The sequence below is a fragment of the Myotis davidii genome, unplaced genomic scaffold, assembly GCF_000327345.1.
Source record: "Myotis davidii unplaced genomic scaffold, ASM32734v1 scaffold880, whole genome shotgun sequence".
NCBI classification, from domain to species: domain Eukaryota; kingdom Metazoa; phylum Chordata; class Mammalia; order Chiroptera; family Vespertilionidae; genus Myotis; species Myotis davidii.
The window spans coordinates 608,471-611,299 of record NW_006292566.1 but is presented as its reverse complement, the minus strand read 5'-3'; the positions used below and the strand labels follow the sequence as shown (position 1 = coordinate 611,299).

At 69.0% G+C, this 2,829-nt stretch overlaps 1 protein-coding gene across 1 annotated transcript in view; it reads right to left on the bottom strand.

Annotated features, from left to right (window-relative positions):
- Window positions 1–2,829, bottom strand: part of TSPAN32 (tetraspanin 32) — a 14,130-nt gene that overhangs the window by 3,050 nt on the left and 8,251 nt on the right. The window contains exon 5 of the mRNA XM_015565471.1: window positions 7–20. Within this exon, the coding sequence (XP_015420957.1) occupies window positions 7–20 (14 nt within the window). The remainder of the gene's footprint in view (window positions 1–6; window positions 21–2,829) is intronic.

Sequence of the window (2,829 nt, the reverse complement as noted above, 5' to 3'; positions counted from 1 at the left end):
TCCAGCAGGGCATCCTCCACCTGCACCGAGAGGGTCTCCATGAAGCCCCCCAGGCGGGCCTGGCCCTGCTGCCGAGGGGTGTCCGAAGGCCCCCTTCTCCGCCACCCTCCCTCTGCCAGGCGAGCTCCCCGACGGTGGGGCCGGCTCTCCTAGGTGCCCGGTCACAGAGGTTCCCAGACTTCACTGGCGGGGACCCCCCCACCCCGAGAATGGCTGTCAAGGCCACTCCTGCTCCCAGGGGTCCTGAAGGATGAGCCAGAGGCCCCAGCTCTGGGCTTGCGGAGCATGCAGGGCTGGCCGCGGAGGTGCCCTCTACTTCTGTCTGTGGACATGGGCCGTGGGGCAGGCAGAGCCGGGCCCGGGCAGGGCGGCCAGGTGTGGCCACGTGTGAGGGGTGCTCTGGGCATTTCCCCAGAATGTCCGTGCCTTTCAGGAAGCCCAAGCCGCCAGGCTCCTGGCCAGGGGAAGCCGCAGGCCCACAGGGCCAGCTCCGGGCCAGCAGAGCCCCTTGGGTAGAGGACAGAGGAGAAGGGTATCTGGTGACAACAGGCCTGGCTGGGCTCTGCCTTCCCCGGCACCCTAACCGCATTGCCTCCACCCACCTAGCCACCCCTGCTGTGTCTTTCCGCATGCTGCCCTCCCCTTGCCATGTCATTCCTTCAAAGACAAACTAGAAGCTCGCCTCTTCCAGGAAGACTTCCATGATTGCTCCGGGTGCTGATCTCCTGGCATAGGCCAGGCCTCTGAATTCCCCTGCCCCCTGAGCCATCCATCACCTCCCTACACCCCACGCCACACTGAGCTGGGACACGAGGTGCCCCAAAGGGCTGGGGTGAATGGAGCACCCATGCCTGCTCCGGCCACTAACGCCCCGCCCTTCGGAAAGGAAGGGCCGCCCCCCGCCCCTCCCCCTACCCCCTGGCGGGCTGGGGCAGCCAGTAGGCAGGCAGTGGGGCGGTCTGGACCAGCCTTTTCCGAAGCCCACTAGGAACCAGATGGACTTCCGTCCGGAACACGCTCTGGCGCTAATTAACCCTCCCCCTGAGACACGCTCTGCGTCCTCCCAAACGCAAACCCAGCCACTGCCTTCCCACCGTCGGGAAGGGCAGCACCCTGGGCTGGAGGGCCTGGCAGGGGCCCTGACTCTTCTCTCCCAGGGCAATGCGGGCGGGGGCCTGCCTGGCCTCGTGTCCTCGTGGGAGGAGCTCCTGGTGCCGACCGCCCTGGTGGAGCTGGCCTGGGCCCGCGGGGCAGGTGGCTATGACGGGGAGGCCAGCTGGGACACCCCCTCCTGCGTCCACCCCTCCGCCACCTGTTCTGCCCCACTCGGCCGGGCCCTGGGGCCAGCTTGTCACTGGAACACCTTCAGGGGGCTGACTGTGGCTGTGCCGGAGCGTCCGTCCCCACGACCCGGAGGCAGGGGCCACGGATCCGCCCGGGCCCGGTAGGGGGCCAGGCCGGACTCTCCCTGCAGACCTGGGCGTCTGCCCCCATCACCGTGTCCGGGGGTGTGGAGGCTGCGGGTCCTGACACCTGGGTGCTCCCTGCCAGGGCGCCTCACTTTAAGCTCATCTCCCGGAGCTCCAGGGGTGCCCCTCAAGATGGGATCCACCTCTCAGATCAGGTACCAGGGGAGTCCACGTCCCCCTTCCCGGCCCTCGGCCTGGGCTGGCCAACTCTGGGCTGTGCCCCGGCCCCCACTGTCGGCTAAACCTGTGGGGGGAGGATTTGGGGGGCCTGTGGGGCTGCGGGGGGCTCTGCAGACCAGCTCATGGGGCCGCAGTCCTTTCTGCCCCAGCCCAGGCGGTGGCCGGACAATCGGGAGGAGAGTGGCCTCCAGGTGAGGGTGGGACGGGCCGACCAGGAGCTGAGGACAGCGCCTCCCGGCCTTCCCCTGGGGCCGCGCACTCACCCTCCAATGAATTATTCACGGAGCTGCCAATTCATTCCCCCGGCGTCTGGGGACACTGGGCTCTCGGGCTGCGGCTGGCGCGTAATTGATCGCCGTCTCATTCGGCATTCGCTGCACGGCCACGGTCCCCACACCACTGGCCTCGCCAGCTCTGGGCGCCGGCCAGGCCCCCTTCCCCCACCCGCCGGGTCTGCAGCCTGGCTTCGGGGCCACAGGAAGCCGTGCCGCCTGCCCCCCGTCCTGGGCTTTCCTGTCTGTAGGGGGGCCCTGCATGGGCTGGCCTGGCCTTTTCAGGATACTTGAGGGGCCCCTGGGGAGAGGCGGGGGGATGGGGGTTAGGGTTAGGGTTAGAGTCAGGCTCTGGACGCCCCCGGGGCAGACACGTCCCTGCTCACAGGACCTCGTGGGCGAAGGAGCCTGCGGGACCTGTCTGGCCTGGGTTGACCCCGAGGCCACGGTGCCTGCCACGTGCCTAGGTGGGGGCACAGGAGGGAGGCTCAGCCTGCCCAGGCCCTGGCACCAACCACCACCGTCCCATCCGAGGGAGGACTGAGGGGGGCCCCACTGAGCCCCTCCCTGCAGCAGTGCTCGTGGCGGGGTCTCCGGGATCCTCTTATAGACGAGGGGACGGCCCCATCAGGGGAATGAGCCGCCCAGAGCCGGATGGGGAGGCCGCGCCCAACTCCGAAGCCAGTCCTTCACCCAGGCCACCTCATGCCCCACGGGCCTGGACACTCACAAGTCTGCCCGGAAGGCAGGTGGGGTCCCTCCAGCCGTGGCCCGGGGCAAGCAGGGCCCCAAAGTGACCCCGTGCGCCGGTCAGAGCATGGGCCAGACTAGGGCGCTTCGTGTGGGGGCTGGTGGCAGGGGTGGGACAGGGAAGAGGCCCAGCTGGGAGCCCTCAGCTCTCGCCACCC